Source organism: Fistularia commersonii, chromosome 32 (genome assembly GCF_037954325.1).
Source record: "Fistularia commersonii isolate RoL2024-O1a breed Wild chromosome 32, RoL_Fcom_v1.0, whole genome shotgun sequence".
NCBI lineage: Eukaryota > Metazoa > Chordata > Actinopteri > Syngnathiformes > Fistulariidae > Fistularia > Fistularia commersonii.
Window position 1 is genome coordinate 9,200,583 of NC_141315.1, and position 19,808 is coordinate 9,220,390.

General features: G+C 53.8%; 1 protein-coding gene across 1 annotated transcript in view; it reads left to right on the forward strand.

The window, feature by feature from the left end:
- The window catches only part of LOC147215404 (ankyrin-3-like), an 82,781-nt gene extending 62,973 nt beyond the window's left edge, over positions 1-19,808 (forward strand). Inside the window, exons 41-51 of the mRNA XM_086140128.1 lie at positions 228-6,299; positions 9,125-9,199; positions 10,651-10,782; positions 11,778-11,921; positions 16,025-16,661; positions 16,747-16,915; positions 17,039-17,119; positions 17,629-17,712; positions 17,865-18,092; positions 19,135-19,207; positions 19,629-19,808. Of these exons, the coding sequence (XP_085996254.1) occupies positions 228-6,299; positions 9,125-9,199; positions 10,651-10,782; positions 11,778-11,921; positions 16,025-16,661; positions 16,747-16,915; positions 17,039-17,119; positions 17,629-17,712; positions 17,865-18,092; positions 19,135-19,182 (7,670 nt within the window). The 3' untranslated portion in view covers positions 19,183-19,207; positions 19,629-19,808. The remainder of the gene's footprint in view (positions 1-227; positions 6,300-9,124; positions 9,200-10,650; positions 10,783-11,777; positions 11,922-16,024; positions 16,662-16,746; positions 16,916-17,038; positions 17,120-17,628; positions 17,713-17,864; positions 18,093-19,134; positions 19,208-19,628) is intronic.

A 19,808-nucleotide genomic window follows, 5' to 3' on the forward strand; every position in this document is an offset into this window, starting at 1 on the left:
GAATCGCGCCGAAATGAACGTCGAGCATAAATGAGCCCCGAATGACCAGATCTGCTTCACTGACCAGCTCTTCCCCCCCATCTGATCTCTCTTCTTCTGTCACGTTTTCTTCCTCCTTCCTTCCCCCCGACATGATTTACGTTATCTTTGCCATTCCCTATTATTTCGACCCCCTCCCTCCCTCCTCCATCCCCTTTACGCCATAACTCCCGCAAATTCGTCCGAAGAAACAACAGTCGAGCGAAGCGCAGCAGCAGCAACAAGAGCACTGCCTGCTGGTTACCCTCACAAACCTGTCTTTCCAACCAGACCTTACCCACCGTGGTCGACTGGTGCTGTTACCGTCTCTGGCCAAACAAGGCCCGTCGGAGTGGGGGGTCCCCTCGGCTCTGCCGCTTCACCGGCAGGCTCACCAGCTGCTTCTCCACTGAAATCCGCCTGGCACTTCTCCCCGTCACCCGCATGCCCCGCACCCATTAGCGCCACCCTGGGAGCCGCGCCGCCGGCGCCCAGCATGTCCTCCCCCGCAAAATCCGCTAGCGACGTCGCGTCCTCATCCCCCGTGAGGTCTTACAGGACTACGCCTTCGCCTTTGAAAACAGCCGCCCGGCAGGATCCGTATCCCGCCCAGGGCCCGGCAAGCTACGCGCCCCCCGATCCAGCGGCTATCAAAACCCTCGCTTCGGCGTACCCGTCGAGGACTTCCCCGATTCGCGCCGTCCCGAACGGTTCGGCGCCGGAGAGGTCGTCGCCTCTGACTACGCCCCCGGCGTCGCCCAAGACGCCTTACATGTACGCCTCCGGCCGTCTGGACGTCGGGGCCTCCTCTGTGAAGAGCATCTCCGGCCTGTCGTCGCTAAAAACCCCGGCGGACTCCACGCTGTCGCCCCGGGGCGGGAGGTCCGGCCTCTCGTCGCTGTCTTCGTCGGGCCAGACGACGATGCCCTCGGCGGAGCTGTCCGCCGTCAAATACCCGTCCTCCTCCTCCTCCTCCTCCACGCCTTCCTCCCCGTCGTCTCGTCTTCTCTCCGAGAGGAGCTGCAGCCTTCAGGAGAGGATCCAAGCCACCACCCAGGCCGCCACGTCCAGCGCGAGAGCCGCCATAAACGAAGCGATGGACTCCTGCTCCGTCTCCGGCTACGGCACGCTGAAATCTTTGTCCTCCTCGCACAGATCCGCTTCGGCGAGTTCCGCTTATCCTTCTCTGAGATCGCCGGCGCCCTCCTCGGGCTCGGGGGTCTCCGCCAACTCGGTGACGGTCCCCGTTTATTCGCTGGTGAACGTCATCCCGGAGACCCCCGTCAAACCGGGACCGGGTTCCCTGAAAATGTCCCTTCCCGATTCGCCCTCGTCCTCCTGCGTCACCTCGTCGAAGATAAAGTCCCAGTTGAAGTCGCCGCCGTTTATCACGCCGCGCGTCGTCCACGCGGCCGCCGCCGCCGCCGCCGCCTCCAACCGGGAGATCCTGAAAGACGTCGCGGACATGAAACAGGATCTGATGAGGGTGACGGCGATCCTGCAGACCGACACGCCGACGGCGGTCAAAACCGTCCAGACGTCGCGCAACGGCACCCCCGGAGAGTCCAAGCTAGAAGACGAAGAGCCCTACGCCCTGGTGGAGAAGGTGAAAGAAGATTTGGCGAAGGTCAGCGAGATCCTGCAGAAAGACGCGAGCGAAGGTAAGGCCGCCTCGGTTCGAGAGAAGCCCTCGGAGGACGAGTGGGAGGAGTTCTCCAAAGAGGAGATCGAGGAGGCCGAACGGGGCGCCCTCTCTGAAGGCCACCCCCGTTTTGAGGACAGCGCCCTGCCGCTCAGGCGCCAGACCGCCAAGGACCTGGACCTGGCGAAAGTCATCGACTTTCTCACCAACGACGCGGGCGCCGGCTCCCTGTCCAAGATGGCGGAGCTGAAGTCCAGGCAGGAGGACGAGGCCCGGGGCGAAGGGGAGGAGAAGCAGAAACGGGTTCTCAAGCCGTCCATGTCCATACAGGAGCACAAACTCAAAATGCCTCCGCCCGCATCGGGCATGCTGAGATCTCCGTCGGAGAAGGACCTGAGCAAACTCGCCGAGTCGTACCAGGGGGGCGACACTATTCTGGAATCGCCCGAGGATCTGTCTCACGAGCAGGACAAAAGCCCGCTGTCGGACAGCGGCTTCGAGACCAGGAGCGAAAAGACTCCCTCCGCTCCCCAGAGCGCCGAAAGCACGGAACCCAAACCCCTCTTCGCGGATACGCCCATCCCGCCCAGCGTCACCGAGACCAGGACCGAAGTGGTCCGCATCCGGAGCTACGAGCAGCCCGAGGATCCTCGCGAGGCCTCGCCGGCGGCCGAGGAGGTCGGGTCCGCGCTCCCGTCCGTAGAGCCGGGCGCCGACGAGTCCGCCGCGACGAACACCAGCATGTGTCTGAAAGAGGAAACCCACATCACCACGACCACCAGGATGGTCTACCACAAGCCTCAGTTGACGGACGGCGCGGAGATGATTGAAGAGGGCATGTCGGTGAGAGACATCATGAAGGCCTTCCAGTCCGGGAGGGACCCGTCCAAAGAGCTGGCGGGACTCTTCGAGCACAAAACCGGCCAAGACGCCATCAAAGGGGACGAGCTGACGCCCAGGTTTCTGGACAGAGACGTCAAGACGAAGCCCAAGGTGGAAAGGATCATCGAGGTCCACATCGAGAAGGGTCACGGCGCCGCCGAGCCCACCGAGGTTTTCATCCGGGAAACCAAGAAGCGCCCCGAGCTTTACGTCTACAAGGGCGACCGCGGGATCCGGGAACTGGCGGAGTACGACGAGGCTCAGCAGGAAGAGGAGGAGCTCGCCGCCGAAGAGTCCCTGCCCTCCTTCCTGGAAACGTCCGGCGTCAACACGCCGGTGCCGCCGGAGGAGGAGAGCCGGCCGAGTTCCGCCCAGCTGGTGGCGGACGATTCGTACAAAGCCCTCAAACTTCTCAGCCAGCAGTCGGTGGAATACTGCGACGACGAGCTGTCCGAGATCCGGGGCGAGTCCTACAGGTTCGCGGAGAAAATGCTCCTGTCCGAGAAGCTCGACGGGTCCTCGGCGCCGCAATCCGACGCCGAGGACGCGCCGACGGCGTCCGACAGAAATCGTCGCTTAACTTCCGAAGAGATCGGCGGCGGCGGCGGCGGCGGCTTCGGTCAGCAGCAGGGAAGCCCCAAAAGGGACTTCGGGTCCAAGCCGTCTAAAGAGGGTTCCCCGAAATCGGGTAAATACTTTAGCAGGGACGAGGCGTCTCAGTTCGATAAAGTCACGGTGCTCCATTATTCCACCGAGCCGGGGAGCCCCAAACACGCCGTCTGGATGCGATTTACGGAGGATAAACACGACAGGAGCCGGGACAAGCTCCTCTACGAGGACAGGGTGGACCAGACGGTGAAGGAAGCCGAGGAGAAGCTGAGCGAGGTGTCGCAGTTCTTCCGCGACAAAACGGAGAAGCTCAACGACGAGCTGCAGTCGCCCGAGAAAAAGCCCCTAAGGCGAGGCCTGAAGGAGCCCCGGTCCTGGCCCAGCTCGGCGTGCAGCAGCCCAGAGAAAACCCAGCAGAAGCCGGCGGCGGCAAAAGACGCGTTCGGTCAGACCAAACTTCGGGAGCCTTCCGTGGTCGGGCCATTCGGTAGCGCGGCGACGGCGGCGGACAAGAAGAGCGTTAGCTTACCGGGCAGTCCTCAGAAAGGCACGCTTCCGCGTTTCGGCGAGGCTAAAACTAAAAGCGCCGAGTCCGAGCCGACGTCGCCCTCTCGCGCGAAGTCCACGTCGAAAGTCAGCGCCGTTAGGATGAAGTTTGAAAGTTTAGACCAGAAACCGATCCAGTCCAGTCCCGCCAAAGTGCCCCCTCCTGTGCAGCCCAAGCCCTCGGTGAAGAAATTACAGGAGAGCAAACTCCCGGTTTACCAGTTCCTTGCAGGGGGGAAAACACCGAAAGCGTCGGAAACGTCGGAGGAGATCCCCGTAAGGGACGACGCGAAGGCGCCTTCGGTACCCCCAAAGCCCGCGGCAGACAAGTCGGCCAACAAAAACCTGCAGGAGGCGCCCGCGACGAGAAAAATGGCCGAAACCGGGGCCGATGGAGCGGCTCCCGGGGCGGGCGACGCCCGCGGGACTCTAGGTCAGAAAGTCCAGACGCCCGGTAGCCTTCAAACCGCTAGGTCGCTAGAGAAAGACAGAGATGCTAAAGCTAGTCGACCGGCCGCAAAAGCCGAGTCCGAGGAATCGAAAGACGAGGTGTTGAGAAAAGACGGCGAGGAGTTGCTCAACAAAAACATCCGAAAAAAAACGGAATCTCAGATTCCCGTCAGGACGACCGCCTGCTTGGACAACGACCCCGCAAAGAAACCAACCGCGGCCAAACCGTCGCAGATCCCGACTCTGTGCAAAAGCAGAAGCCCCGCCACGACCCCGACGAAAACGGACGACGATCTGTCGTTCGAAATTCTCGATAACGCGCCCAAAGACTCCAACTCCAACAACCTCCTCAGCCCAGGGGAGATCCTGGAGAAGGTGTTGACCCCCCCGGCTGCCGTCGCGACCAAAGAAAATTTCAAAGGCATCAAAACGTTGCCGGTTTACGTCAGCGTCCAGGTGGGCCGGCAGGCCGAGCGCGAGGCCAAGTCGGCCCTTTACGCGGTCAAGCAGAAGTCCACTTTGGCGCTCAGTCCCGTAAGCCCGGACGACGACACCTTAGAGCAGGTCTCTTTCATGGATAGCTCAGGGAAAAGCCCCATCACGCCGGAGACCCCCAGCTCCGAGGAGGTCAGCTACGAGCTCACCTCGCGGACGCCCGACGGCTTCATGGGATTCGTGCCGGGGCAGCCGAGCCCGATCATGGAGGTGTCCGAAGAATCGGAGGAAGACGATCAAGGGAGGTTCTCCTTCAAGGAGGCCCCTCCGGAGGTCAAAGCTAGTCTTCAGGCCGCCCGGGCAGATCTCGCTAACGCTAACAATCAAGAAGCGACGCTCGCCGACAACCGGCGGGAGTTTACCGATAATTTAATCCAGAAAGAATTCGTAGGTAACGGCGTGTACGATGAAATAGCGGAGCGCGGAAGGCAAGAAGTATTAAAAGATAAGGGCGTCGCGTACATCGAGTTCCCTCCCCCTCCGCCTTTGGACTCGGCCTCGGAAAAGTCGGACACGGAACGGAAAGGTTCTTGCGCCTCCTCGGAAACCGAGACGGAAATGATGGAGGTGAATCTGCAGGAGGAGCACGACCGGCACCTGCGGACCGAGCCGGTGATCCACATCCAGCCGCCGTCCCCCGTGGCCCAGGACGGGGACGGCAGCCAGTCGAACGACGAAGACGAGGGCTCCGTCTTCCACCCGATCCCTTGTAAGAAATTCTCCAAGAAAGGCCCCAAGGAGGAGGCGGGGGAGGAGAAGGCGGACAAGGACAGGGGAAGCCAGTCGAAAAAACAGGACAAAAACGGCAACGGCAAAGAACCCGGGACCAACGGGACCAACGGGACCAACGGGACCAACGGGACCAACGGCTCCAACGGCTCCAACGGCTCCAACAAAGGAGACGACTACGAATACGAGCAGAACGGAAACGACCAGTCCATAACGGACTGTTCCATAGCCACGACGGCGGAGTTCTCGCATGACACCGACGCCACCGAGATCGACTCGTTGGACGGGTACGAGCTCCAGGACGAGGACGACGGCCTGTGCGAGCAGACGGACTTGAGGCTGCTGGGGCCCCCCGAGAGCCGGAGGGACGTCTGGGCCGCCGACGCCTTCAGGCCCTCGGACCGCTCTTTCCCGCAGACTAAACTGGAAGTGATCGAAGAAGAGAAGACCCCGGAGGAGTGCCCGAAGGACCGGGCGGACGTCCTCGCCAACGGGGGTAAACCCGACGGTCTCGGGAACGACTGGGGTAAGAGTCAGGAGGGTAAAGACAAGGAGGGTTTCTCAGACACGTACTTCAGTTACAAGTTAGACGAGGAGTTCCACTCGCCTTTTAAGACCGTGGCGACCAAAGGGCTGGACTTCGACCCTTGGCCCAGCAAAGGCGCGGAGGACGAAGTCGTCGACGTGGGAGGGACGCGGGGCGGCAACGGCGAGCCCAAGCCTTTCGGACTGGCGGTCGACGACCAGTCCCAGGCCACCACGCCGGACACGACCCCCGCTCGAACGCCGACGGACGATAGCACCCCCACCAGCGAGCCGAACCCGTTTCCCTTCCATGAAGGGAAGATGTTTGAGATGACGCGCAGCGGTGCGATTGACATGAGCAAGAGGGACATGGTGGAGGAGAGGCTCCAGTTTTTTCAGATCGGTGAGCATCTCCGCTCGGCGGGAAGGTACCGGGTCAGTCACGGGGATCGGGTTCAGACTAGGGATCCCACGTACGTCATCGCGGTTCCCCGGGTCCCCGTTCAGACCACGACCGTCCAATTAGAGATAGCGAACGCGGCGGGCCGGTACAGCGCTCGCGGAACCACGGAGTTGAATTTCTCCACTTTCAAGTCCGGTAAAACGGCAGAGGCGCAATGCACCTTCCGTTGTTCTGATGGCGTCACCTCAGGTAAAGATGTAGGTAGTCCTTGCGCTCCTTTTGACGCGTTAGGCGACGCCGATTCTCACTCGGTACATTTCGGCAGAGATTATTTTGATACGTCGGAAAATAATTCCTTATGTGCACCTTCCCGACAGAAAGCTAACAGCAGTAGCAATAGCCTTGACCGCCAGTGCGTCCGCTTGGACGTAATCCAGGTCGGCGGCGTTACCTTCGACCTCCTTCCGTCTTCGCCCCCAACCCGGCGGGAGGCTTCCGGGTTCGAATCGTCCCGTTCAGAGAGCCATTTCGATAGCGTAGCAATAACAAGCGTGGGAACCAAAGAGTCCGCGCGTCAGATATGCAAGTCTCGGCTACCGGTGAGGGTGGCCGGCACGGGAGCGGCGCGAGAGCGACACATGTTCCTAAACCCAGGGAAAGGAAGGTGTACAATCAGGGAGAGGTTAGACTCCAGAATCCCGGTGCTGAAAACCGGGAGGAGCTCAGAGCAGAAGGTCAGAACCAGTTCCGGGTTCGGTACGGGAAGCCTTTCGGGTTCCGCGGGCGGTAAGCGGCCAACCAAAGACAGACTCAAAGCTCTGCCCAAAACCCCAGGGATAGCTAGCAGAAACGGAAAGGCCGGGAGAAACGTGGATAAACCGGCGGCGTCCGGCGGTAGCAAAGTAGCCGGGACGCCGGGGAGACCCAAGGTGGCCCAATCAGAGTTCGGACCTGTGGACCAGGGGAACCGCAGACCCTCCAGGAACGGTACCCCGTCAGAGCCGCCTTCTAGACGTCCCTGCCCTCCACGCACCTCTACCTGCACCTCTACCTCCACCTCCACCTCCACCACCACATCAACACCTAGAGACGCGAAGGCCGAGGTCGGGCATGCCGGCAGTGAGGGGCTGAGGAGGAGCGAGAGGAAGAGTAGGCGGACTCAAGGAGGGAGTAAGGTTGATCAGCCAATCCCGGTTCCTGTCACGGAGACTAGTTTGTAACCTCTTTCTAAACCCTTGTTCTGCCTTATGTAGCTCTCTTTCTGGTGCATGTCGCTGTTGTGGGTGTTTCGTGATGTGATGCAAGTGGAGCCGTCGGATTCTTCTTCCTTTCTGTGTCGTTCTCCGTCCACCCGAGCGCCGTCGCTCCCGGACAAGAGGCCCGAGGTTCGCTGGAATCGCCCGAATCCGATATCGGAAGACGATTCGGTTTCGTTTACGTCGAGCGTTCCCCACGAATACCCGCCTTTCGAGAGCCGACCGATAACGTCGGGCTACCCGGGCAACTCGAGGTACTTCCTGAAAATGCCGCGTCTCCTACGGTTCTACCGGCGGCGATCGTTTCCGGGTACGTCCTTCCTCCGGCCAATCGGACGGCGGTCGGTATGCCTGTCGTGTGGGAAGCTAAAAAGAAGCGAAATCTGTTAAACGTGGAGTTTTACACCCGTGTACTGCAGTTTTATGTATCTCGCCTCGACGCCGGAGGGGATAGGATACCGCAGGTCGGCGTTCCGCCCGTCACATGACCCCGACGCCGCCGGACGACGCGTGGAAGTGGGGAGGGGTTAGCTGTGCTTCCGTTCTCTGCTTGCCTGGTTGGTGGAGATGGACTCGTGGTGCTCTTGCTGTGTGGAAACCCTGCGAAAACAATTGACGGGCCAAACTTGGCGGGCATGCGAGCGCAGGAGGCGGGGCTACGCCGACGCCGACCCGACTCGAGCCTTCAAGCTGCGGCCGTGAATTGTCCTTTCGCAGCGGGAGGGAATGTTGCCTGACTAGATGCTTGTTTTTCCAGTGACTTGTACCGAGCACTGATGTCGTACATGAGATTTTTTTTTTTTCTTCTTAAAATGTTATTATTATATATGAAACATATTATTACATATTCATATTTTCCTTTTCTGGCCTCTCACATCCCCTCACTTTAATTCATTTCATTTATACATTTATGTAATTTGTCTATGAATCACATCGATCAATGTTGAACAATTATAAGCAATGACGGAGCAATAAATATATATTTTCTTTTTCTTCTTTTTCAAAACGTCATCATGACATTACGAGATCTCGGCCGTGCGTTTCATGACCCCTAATAATCAAAATCCCGTAAACCCAACCGGACAAGTTTGTAACTCCCAGGGATATTTGGGCCAGAAAAGACTTTCTTTCTTTTTTATTATTTTTTTTTATTTATTTTTTTTTATATTTGTTTATTTGTGTTTACGTCTGAGATCAGACCTGGGACGGTGAGCTGAATTTTGTCGAAACACACACACACACACACACACACACACACGCTATTTCGAAGCCTTTACGGCAGAAAAATTCGGAAATGAACAAACCTTCAGTTCACGGTCCCGTTATTAGTAGTAGTCGTGTGTTATGAATTTAGTACTATTTTACAACCTTATTTTTTTGTGTGTTTTTTTTACGGAGTCTCATTCCAAGAACAACATCTAGGTGTTTTTATTATTATTATTTATTATTAATAATAATATATTATATTATTTATTATAATATAATATATTATTTATTATTTTTTGTTTTGTTTTTTTTCTTAAAATTTATTTTTGACGTATGACTGTTTGTCCCTGCCTCGGTGTTCAGGCCCTCAGAGCCCCTGCGAGAGAACAGACCTCCGCATGGCGATAGTCGCCGACCACCTTGGACTCAGCTGGACTGGTGAGCCTCCACACACACACACACACACACACACACACACACACACATGCACATGCATGCACGCCTCATTTATCACCCACCAGACGAACACCCGCGAGCAGACATGACATCGTGCTAAGGCGCTTTCCGCCAAGTCAGGATCCTGCCAGTGTTTTCCAGATCCATCCACGGACACACCCACAGTAACAGTGTGTGTGTGTGTGTGTGTGTGTGTGTGTGTGTGTGGGATGGGGGGGGGTTAGCATTTGCTGCCACCTTGTGGATGTGTGTTTTATTCCCGCTGGTGATTTATAAGGACTGCAGTGGCCGTATTTTTATCAATGACAACATTCACTCTATCAGGAGTCCCGACAAAAACACATAAATGAAAATAATCTGTGAAAGCAACACAGCTCGTGTAAACGCCTCCAACGGTGTGTGTGTATGTGTGTGTGTGTGTGTGTGTGTGTGTTCTGGAGACAACGGCGAGGCGGTTGTTGCACGCCAAGCGGGAGGGAGGGAGGGGGAAAGGGCGTGGCATCTGCAGCCGAGTTCAAGTCCGACCACCTGCACTGCAGCATCGCCCCCACCCCTGTCTGTGTGTGTGTGTGTGTGTGTGTATGTGTGTGTGTGTGTGTGTGTGTGTGAGAGAGAGAGAGAGAAAAGCATGCCGTCTGCATGGATCTGTTTAGGGTGTGTATGAGTGTGATCAGTGGCCGTATGCTCACTGCAGTGCATTTGTATGTGTGTGTGTGTGTGTGTGTGTGTGTGTGTGTGTGTGTGTGTGCGCGCACACACACATGCACACTCGGCAGTGGAAAGGGATCTAATCCATTTTTAATGTTTTGCAGAGCTGCAGTCAACAAGTGCTGAATGCTCTGTCAGATTCTTTTAGAAGAGGGCTTTTATTATGATTATTATTATTGTTGTTACTGTTGTTATTGTTGTTGTTGTTGTTGTTTTTATTTTTGTTATTGTTACACGTCCATCCATCCATCTTCTGACACTTATCCCGCACAATTGTAATAATAATAATAATTATTGTTATTATAATTATTGTTGTTATTATCCTGATTTATTCTTGTTATTATTATATTTCTCATCCATTTTCTGCTGCTTATACTGCACAATTATCATTATTTTTGTTATTATTATCATGATTTATTATTATTATTATTATCATTATTATCACTCATCCATCCATCCATCTTCTGCTGCTTATTCTGCCCAAATATTATTATTATTATTATAATCATCATCATTTATTTTTGTTATTATTATTAATTCTCATCCATCCATCTTCTGCTGTTTATCCTTCATTTTTTTCAATATTATTATGCTATTTGAAATGAGATCCATAGACCTTCTATAGACAGGGATGTTGTTCTTTCACTTTGCAGTCTGATGTTACTTTTTCACGGTGTGTGTAAACGTGTGTGTGTGTGTGTGTGTGTGTGTGTGTGTGTGTGCAGAGCTGGCCAGGGAGCTGGATTTCTCAGTGGAGGAGATCAACTTCATCCGTGTGGAGAACCCCAACTCCCTGACAGCCCAGAGCTTCATGCTGCTAAAGAAATGGGTGCACAGGGACGGTAAAAACGCCACAAGTAAGTTTCCCGGCGTGGAGCTACGGTGGCCCGGCAGGGTCAAACCGCAAAGGGGGGGAAGAAAATCCCAGAAGCGGTGAGTTCACTGGCTTTTCTAGGCGTTTCCTGTTATTTTGAGGGGATTCAATTCACTATTTTCCCTTTTTTTTATTTTTCAACTTTATTGTCAATAAATGCTACCAAACGTTCACACGCACAGAGCATTGAAACGGCGTTACTCTAAGACAGGGGTGTCAAACTCGGCCTAATTTGATGTCTGATAAAAATTACCTAGAAGTAAGAATACTTTAGTATTTAGTGTAAATCAGAGCAGGTGAAAATATCGATATTTAAAGAACTTTTACTTTAAATAATACATGACGAAACAACTTGAGATTCGAGCATACAAGTTTTTTATTAACCTCAACCAACAAATAAGAAGCGCTCCATTTTTCTTGGAAAACCCGACACTCCATGTCCATGTTTCTTACATTTCTAACAGGAAGTAAAAATGCTATTGAAAATGCTATTTCCGCTGCTGTAAGTTCTGAGTCACATAATGTGCCGTGTTGCTAACACTGACAGGAACTCCTTTTTTATTTTAAAAAAGTAGTGATTTTTATATATTTTTTCAAATTGTAGATTTATTCCGGGGGCCGGAGTGGACCCCCTGGCGGGCTGGTATTGGCCCGCGGGCCGTACGTTTGACACCCCTGCTCTAAGACCTACAAAAATACAAAAAATGCTAAATGCTAATTTGTCACAGAGAATTATGCTGGGGTAAATATGACTATGTTTTTTAATTTTTAAGGTGCAGTTGCAAAAAAAAAAAAATTAAGAAAAATCATAGCACTATTCTACTCAATTTGTTTTTTTTTTTTTTGCTATCTTTACTTTTTTTTTTAATACCTTTTCAAATTTCCCGCTTTGCGTCACGTTTTGACCCTCTGGGGGCCACCGTACCCGAACCCCACATATCGGAATTACCGCTAACCGTCTCTCCTTCCTTTCCACAGCGGATGTTTTAACGGCGGTGCTGACTAAGATCAATCGCTTGGATATTGTGACTTTGCTGGAAGGGCCCATATTTGACTACGGTAACATTTCAGGCACACGCTGCTTTGCCGATGATAACGCAGTATTCCCGGATCAGTCCGATGGTAAAGTGTAGCCCACCCTAAGCTGTCTAGACTCTCAGTCTATCTCTCAGTCTGTCCCCTTCCTGCTTCCCCTCCCCTCCACCCCCTCCACCCCCTATCGCGTGCCGCCAAAACCAGGGTGCTAACGTGCTAACGTGCTAACGGACCCGCGGCGGAGCTTCGCCTTTCAGCGAATCGTTTCCCCCCCCCCCCGCCCCGTCCCCCCCCTCCCCATCGGCATCCCCCGACCTTACAATTCTATCTATTGTTTTATTGGAGAATTAATATCCCAAGAAAGTGAAATACCGCCCCGCGATTGGCCGATCGGGCAGCTCGCTTCACCAAAATAGCCGGCGTTTTTTTTTTTTTTTTTGTTGTTGTTTTTTTGTTGTTTTTTTTTCTCTTTCTCCCCACCGCTCACTCTCTCTTCCTCTCTCTCTTCTTCTCTGGTGACAATCAAATGTGGCAGCTGCAACTCTTCTTCTTCTTTTCACATGAGAGCCATTTCAGACTTTCAAAATAAAATGCAAAGTTTCGTTTCTCCTCCAAGGAATTCCATTTGTTTTGTTTTTTAACTATTTATATATTGAAACACACCTCTCACACACACACACACATAAAATGTGTGCGGTTTGATCGCTTTATTTTTTTAGAAATAAGTTTCAATCACTTAAATTAGCATAAATTCAACATTTCCGGCCAGGTGATATTTATTTCACCGCCATTGATAAGAAATTGTTAATTATCATGTGATTGATATTTTGTGATCGGCTGTTGATTAAATCATGGATATCTGAGATATAAATACGATTCTGATTTTAATTCATATCCACAATAAGTTGTGCACATATTTTTTTTTCGCTCTGTCAAGTCATTTTCAGTGATAATATGAATGTTAAAAATTATAGTTATTTTTACAGTTCATGATTTTCATCAAACCCTTTTTTTTGTTAATATAAATCATGCACCAGTAAAAAAACAACAACGTATATACAGAATATCTATATACATGCCATGAATAATTTGTTTTTGAATCGACAAAACTGTTATGCATGTTTTTTTTATTATTATAATTATTATATTGAAAATTATCATATTATTATGAGAAAATGTTATGATATTATTTCAACAATCCAAACATCTTCTGGATGTGAAGCAAATAACCAGAATATCTCTGACAGCAATTACATTTATTTATTGATGTACACACACACACCCATATATAATTTTTTTTTCTGTTTTTTTTTCTTTTTTATTTTTTTTTCCCAATTTTATTTATTTATTTTTTTTAATTTTTTTTTTTATTTTTATTTTTTTTCTAGTTTGAGTTCTCGGTCGTCTGAAATGGGCCTCATCCCAACATGGAGGCCGAAACAGCACCCTCCGCTGCACGCTCTCCCGACACGGCATGCCCCCCCCCCTTCTCGGCGCGTTAATGACGAGACAAAACAAAGTTCGATTCTTCATCAACAAGGTTCCCTCGAGAGACCGTTTCACTTCAAATCCTTCAAAAGCTGTGAAATGCAGTTTTCTAACAGTGTAAACAACCGTCTTTGCACGAACACAGACGAGCCTGTTGATGAAGGATTGACGCCGCGTGCCTACGACATGCTTATGTAATAAAGTAGCAATAACGCTTTATAAATGCTTAGTTACCTATTAACTAGCGTGTAACGGTGGGGTCGTTACACCAGTTTTGACAGCGGAGCAAAATGCACGGCTGCCCCCCCCCCCACACACACACACACACACACACACACACACACACCTCCCCTCCTCAGGCGGGTGTTTTGTTTTCAACGCATCCGCGGCTAAGGTGTCGTCCCCAAAGATGGGCTGAAAACAAAACACCGGAAATTTATCTTTGTTTTCCCCAAATAATCAAGTGTATAATAATGCTTTTGTGTATGTGTGTGTGTGTGTGTGTGTGTGTGTGTGTGTGTGTGTGTCACCGCCGTCAGCTGCACTGTAGCCGTCATCTCCCCGGTTCCTCCAAGCCTCCATCCGCTTTGAGACCGGCAGACTCCCCCGCCTCGCTCCTCCTCCTCGCTTCAGGGCGGCTAACCGACGCTAACCAGCTAACCAGCTAACCGCTAGCTACCTCTCCCCTCTGTAGCGCTTCTCTTGAACGACTGCCTCCGGATCAACTCCATTTCCATCTCCTCCACCTTTTTTTTCCCCTATCATCTCCGACGGGTGCGTCACGTGACCGCGTCGCCCTCGACCGAAACTAATGCGCTAGCGGTACTTTAGCTAGCGCCGAAAGAATTGTTTACGTCCAGGGAAAGCTCGGAGACGGTTCCCCTCCGGCGGCTCCGACGTTCTGGACCGTCATCTTCACCGGCGTCCACTAACACCTTCCTCTCTTCTCTCCTCTTCTGTGGTTTCTCCCCGTCCCTCCGGTAGCCCCGAAGCTTCGTAGATCCTCCACGTTACCCAGATGTCCTCCAACCGTTCCCCCCGTTCTCGCCGGCTCTCCTTCCTCCCCGCTCCCTCTTTCCGCCCGAGCCGGACGTGTTTTCTTCCCCTCTTCTCCCCCCTCCGTCTTCGTCTTCCCTTCCCCTCCGTCCACGCCCCCGGTGTACCTCCTCCCGGTCGCCCCTGTCCTCCCCCACATGGACGACCTTCCCTACTCCCCTCCCCTGACCTCCTCGCCGTCGTCCTTCTTCCTCCCTCTTCCTCCCCGCCGCTTCCCCTCGCTGGCCTCCCCCCTTCCGCTCGTCCTCCGCCTCCCCCCCGCCGCCTCCAAGAAGCCTCCTCCGCCCTCGCTTCCCCCTCTTCCCCCTCCGCCCCCGGCTTCCCCCGCCCCGGCCTCCTCCCCCTTGTCGCTTTCCCCGCCTCCCGACACCCCTCCCCCGCCCCCTCCGACTACACCCCCCTCTTCGCCGCTCCCCCACGGCGTCCCCCGCTACCTCAAGCAGGATCCTTCCGTCCCCGAGGTCTACATTTAGCGTCACGGATGCTAAATGCTAACGTCGAAAAACGGATCCTCGCGCGATACCCCACCCTCCCCCCGCCCACGTTGCGGACGTCTACCGTTACGCTCGTCTCCATCTGGTCCTCTTGCGCCGCCGGTGTCAGAGGTGCTGGAAAAGCTAGCGGCTAAATGGTCAGCTAAACGTGAAGAAGCTCATCGCTCAAAGTCGCTCAAACATCAAGACACCTCTGACCGCTAGAGGGGGCGATGAGCGACCGGTCCCAAGTGAGGGGACCGAAGGGTCATCGATGCCCCAAGGTGTCCCTCGCTACTCCCCAGGTCCACATTTAGCGTCACGGATGCTAAATGCTAACGCTTCATGTCGAAAAACCGATCCCCGCGCGACACCCACCAGCCCCTCTACCCCAACCCTACCCTCCCACCCCCTCTCTACGATTTCTGGCCGTCTTCCGATACTCTCCATCTGGTTGCGTGTCCTCTTAGCGCCGCCGGTGTCAGGAGCCACACAGGGGTACGCCGGAGAAGCTAGCAGCTAAATGGTCAGCTAAACGTGAGGAAGTTCACCCCCCAAAGTCGCTCAAACATCCAGACACCTCGGACCGCTAGAAGGGGGAATGAGCGAGAGGTCCCAAGTTAGGGGACCGAAGGGTCACAGATGGCTAATCTCATCGGTATGACCGGTATGGCTTAGGTTCGCCCAATCAGCAGAAACAGTCCGCCCAAGCTTCGGATGCTAACCGGTCCAAGCCGGTTTGGGGGGTCGTGCACAGTGACGGCCGTCACCGTTCCGTTAGCGTGAAAGAAAACAGCTGAGGAACCAATCAGGAATCGGAAAAGCAAAGTGTACAATCTGACCGGTTCCCGCAAAGTGAAAGCTTACGCAGCTATTTAAGTTCGACATCTTAGCCCAATATGCTAATCTGAGAGCAGCACATTCGATCTGTAGCGAGCTGCTTCCTCCATCTTGGATTTCTTCTTCTGCTCGTCGCACCTCTGCGTGGCTCCCGAGCCGCCCGGACCCCTTTCTTTGGTCGTGTTACGATAAATGTATTTTTAGTTTGTCGCAGACATTTCGCCTGTCACATCATCGCCTCCACCACTTTGCCTCTGTTTCCACCCCATCCCACCCCCCACCCCCACCCCCCCTCCGCTCCCCACATCCCCCCCCCCCCTGCCGTCCACCCAGGTTACGACAATGTAGACCTGGAACTGCAAACCCCCACAGACCTCCTCTACCAGCCCCCAACGCCGCTGCACTCAGACGACTTCTTTAGCGAGGGCGACCGTAGAGTAGACTCCGCTAGCAGCCCTGTCCTCACTAGGCCTAGCGACCTGTCGCTCACTCACACCACCTGCCAACCCCGAGACGCCGGCCCCGCGGCGCCCCCTATTGTCAAGGAAGAAGAACCCTTCGCCGGTAAGACGAGCGAGACGTCTGCCGGAGAGCAGATGGCGTCGTTTCCCTGCGAGTGGCCTGATAACGATAGGAGGGCGGTGGAGCAGCGTGGAAAGGAGGCGGAGCCGCAGAGCCGAGGTGATGTTTTTGAGTTTCGGGAGGAGAGCGTGGAGGATACCGCCCGTGGAGAGGAGGAAGAGGAAGAGGAGATGACCCAAGAGAGGCTACAGAGTCTGCTGGAGGATATAAAGCTGGAGGGAGGCCTGGAGGACGAGGAGATGACGGAGGAGAGGGTGAAGGCCATCCTCGAGCAAGTGCAGCAGGCCGAAAAAGACTTGTCTTCAGTTCCAGGTTGGAGGGGCGAGTTGGCGTCCGGCGCCGCGGCCGCAGGAGCCGCCGCTGTCATCGCCGGCGGCGAGGAGGGCAGGTAGGTGCTTCGTCTTTCTACGCGTACTTCCTCCTTCGGCGCAAGCGGAGGTTCACCTCCTCACGGCCTGTTTCGCCCCTACAAGCCCCGACAGCCTCGCCGAGTCGCCGGAGCAGCCGCCGACGCCCGCCGACAAACGGAAGGAAGAAGAGGCGCAGCAAGAGTCCAGGAAGAAGGTGCAACAGGAAGTCAGCGGCTCCAGCAGAGGCACCGAGAAAGAAGAGGGAGGCGACCCGGCCCGCCAGCGAGTCCAGGTGAGGCTCGAACTGGCGGAAACTGACATTCGGGTGTCAAGAATCCCCCTTCGTTCCCGGGAAGAGTCGGTTCAACCCGTGACGTGACGCCGTCACACGCTAACGCCGGGCTGCTCCCGTCAGGAGAGCCTCCCGACCGAGGAGTCCAGCTCCGGCGAGGAGACCACCGTCACCAGGGTGTACCGCAGACGGGTCATTCTGAAGGTCTGTGCCTTCCAGCCGCCTCCGCCCGCCGGAGGTGCGCGGGCGGCTCGTGGCAGTGTGCTGTGCAAAAGCGTACGCATTAGCATTACCGTTAGCATTAGCTTTGTGACTGTGGACTGTGGTCGCCGTCGGTTACCCGCTCTTCTCTCTTACCGCCCGCCGTGTTCGCTTCCTGGTTTTTTGCCGCCTGGTTCTGGTGTGTCGTTTCTGTTTTGTGTTTGGCTTCCCAAAAGCTGGCGAGGCCGGCGTCTTCCTGCAGGCGTCTCATCGCTAATCGCACCCACATTTTTCAGAGGCCCGATTCCCGACGTCTCTTGTTATTATAAGAAACGTCATGAATAGAAGCTGCGTTGGCTTGATTTGATTGGCCGCCGTACTGCCCGAGTGGAAATACCGCCGTGTTTTGGTTTCATTTTTTTTTTTCTAACAAAGACTACAAATGTCTGTGCGTCCGTCTCCCCTCCCCACCTCCACCCACTCCCACGTCTAAACTCGAATCTTCACCTCAGGGCGAGGAGGCCAGAAACGTCCCCGGCGAGTCCGTGACGGAGGAGCAGTTCACGGACGAAGACGGGAATCTGGTCACCAGAAAAGTAACCATAAACCCTCCATCACTCACCCCATCTTTACACACTCAGATAATGTAGCCTAAAAGCGACTCGTAGCAGGCACTTCCCGCAAGCTTGTCGTCATGGCAACAAACGTGCCAACCGAAACGACCTTCCCCCCCCTTCCTTGACCGCAGGTGATCAGAAAGGTGGTGCGTCGCGTGATCGGCTCAGACGAGAGAAGGGAAACCGTAGGCGAAGAGGAAGAAGAAGAAGAAGAAGAAGAAGAAGGAGGAGGAGGTGGCGGCACTCGCCACGCTGCTCCCGCCGCCGCCGCCGCCTCTGGGCCGGCAGGGGGGAAGAGCAAGAAGAGGGGGAAGCGCTCCCGACACAAGGGGGAGAAGCCCGGAGAGGGGAAAGCAGAGGTTGGGGTCCTAGCATGAGTTCTGCATGAGCTGAGGTTGTTTGCCGTCCAGGGAGGCGCGACTCCTCTGGAGCTACAGGTGCAGGACGGCGGAACATCACGCCGTTTTCTATGACGTTACATTGGTTTTTGCGTCTCGGCGGGACAGATTTTCGTCGCGGAGTCCGAAAAGTTTCCGTACGCTCGTCTTAAAGAGGTGCAGGGCCGCTTGCGTTAGCCTAAAGAGCGATAGGCTACGTGTTAGCAAGTGAAGGCACTATGGAACCTGCAAGACAACAATAGAGGTTCTCTTTTATTTATTGCTTCTAATAAATGGAAGCCCTGCCTCCCTTTCTATTTGCACATACTCTTGGCCAGTTAGCCTGATGAGAGTTCAAGCCCAGGATGACGTCTCTGTAGGAGAAATTTTTGGGAGCAATGGCCGGCGCAGAATACTAGAGGTACCTAGCGAAGGAGCTACCGGAACCCCAGGAATGGACCTCAGCAGGCCCAGACTTCCTGGGGTCAGTCCTTAGCAACCAAATTGTCTGGTACCAAGTTAGCCCAGATAAAGAAAGGAAACATCCTGGCGCGCTAAAATATCCCTCCAGGGAAACGAAGCATCAGCCCGACTTGCGGTTCTGTGGTTCCTTCTGGAACGTCCCTTGTCTTTTGGGACCAGAAGGGAACATCAGCATCTCGTGGCTATGCTAGACAAGCTAAGGGTTCAGTGTAGTCGGTACTTTACGGGCGACTGTGGCGGCTGTGTTTTCCTCTGTCCTGCACTGAGCTAGCAGGTAGAATATTAGCTTAGCATTGCGCCAATGCGGTGAACTCGGCAACTAACACGGTGTTCTCACTAACATAGTTCCTCTCTTTTAACTCTTTTGACTCCAGCAAACTAACCCCCTTCCTCCCCCTTGCCTCCGGCCCATCTTCCAGCAGTGACTTTAGCGGAATCCGAGCCTGCTTCTCTGAAACGCATCCTGGCAAATCACGTTTCTAATTTCTCGCTCCCTTTCTTTCATGTATTTTTTACCGTGGATCCCGTGGCCTCCACAAAGAAGGCCGACGGCACCAACAGGAAACAGGGAAGGAAGGGTCAATCGTAACAGCGGAGCTCTGGACTAACACCTGGTGAGTCGGAGTCGCGCTCCGAAATGTTCGCCGTAACATCAGCGCATGGAAACGAGTGCTGAGTACCGTATTTTGCAGACCGTGAGAAAATGTACGAATTTTAAGTGCGCCTTATAGTGCGAAAAATACGGTAGTTTGTTGTGTTTAGTTCTATTTGTTTGTTTCATTCATTACATTTTTTTAACCAAAAAAAAATCACAAACTGAAATAGTGAGTTTGTGGAAGAATAAAAAAATGTTACTATAAATATAATAAAATAGTTGTGAGGTTCGTGGCCAAAACATTCACTTTTGTGGATTCATTTGATGCTATTTAATGGTGTAGTTCCTCCCCGTGCCACTAGGGGGCGCTAGTGCACAAACCGGTTGTTTTTCTGGGATCTTTTCTCTGCAATGTGGATCCTGTTCTGTTCCTCCTGCAGGTCCACCAAGCGTCCACCGGCGTCATCTCACACACACACACTCACACACACACACACACACACACACACACTCTCCCGGGAGGAGGGGAAATGGAAGCGGAGCGGCGGGAGCCTTGTCCATCGGCGGGGGAAAAAAAAAGGAAGATGGAAGCAGAAAATAGAGAAAAAAATCAAATAAAA